Below are 810 nucleotides of genomic sequence, written 5' to 3' on the forward strand. Positions count from 1 at the left end.
CACTTCCTACATGTGCAACCCTGTGGCTTTTTTTTGCATGGCCATGCAATGGTGAAGTATTGATGAGTAGGTCCAGCTGCCAAGCTGAGAAATCACAGGGCTCCCCAGCTGATCTCGGCTGCTGTTGTAACCATTAATGAGAGAGGCATTCTCCAAATCTCATTTGGTTTTAGATGACTGTAATTACCAAAGCCAGCTACAAACACTGGCTGGGGAGGAAGGTGCATGTGTTGAATTTAGCTTTAATTTAATAGCTGGAGTGCTGACGAAGCTTTGAAAATTTCAAGCAAATTTAGTTTGTTTTCTTTGCTGACACCAGACTGGAGCAAACTGGGAGTAAGCTGAGGCTTTAGAGGTGTAAAGTGGCCACATTGGTGCTAGCTATTGCTTTTGGGTGGGCTTTGAGGTAAAGCCCAAATACAACCCTGCATCAATGAATCTGCAGGTCTCAACATGGCTCAAAGCTGCAAGATTGTAATTTCTCTCTTTCTGTCTATATAAATACACACAATATGTATTAATGTATACATATGCTATTATTATATGCATATATGTGCATGTTTATGTCTGTATCTATCTATACAAGGGTGCATCAGGTTAGAATACACTGTCTAAAATGTTATTGGTTTCCTGCTTCTCTTCTACTGTTTCTAGGCACAGCCTGCCAAGACGATGACAGTCACTTATTCCAGCAAAGTAGCAAATGCCACTTTCTTTGGATTTCACAGATTACTCCTAAAGTGGAAAGGCAGCATCTACAAATTGCTGTACAGAGAATTTATTGTTTTTGCTACTCTTTACACAGCGATA

General features: G+C 40.5%; 1 protein-coding gene across 1 annotated transcript in view; it reads left to right on the forward strand.

Moving 5' to 3' along the window:
• The first annotated feature begins 672 nt into the window (after positions 1-672).
• Positions 673-810, forward strand: part of BEST3 (bestrophin 3) — a 17,846-nt gene continuing 17,708 nt past the window's right edge. Inside the window, exon 1 of the mRNA XM_009997722.1 lies at positions 673-810. This exon is cut by the window's right edge and continues 10 nt beyond it. Within this exon, the coding sequence (XP_009996024.1) occupies positions 673-810 (138 nt within the window).

The sequence above is a fragment of the Chaetura pelagica genome, unplaced genomic scaffold, assembly GCF_000747805.2.
Source record: "Chaetura pelagica isolate M959 unplaced genomic scaffold, ChaPel_1.0 scaffold314, whole genome shotgun sequence".
In the NCBI taxonomy this organism is placed as follows: Eukaryota; Metazoa; Chordata; class Aves; order Apodiformes; family Apodidae; genus Chaetura; species Chaetura pelagica.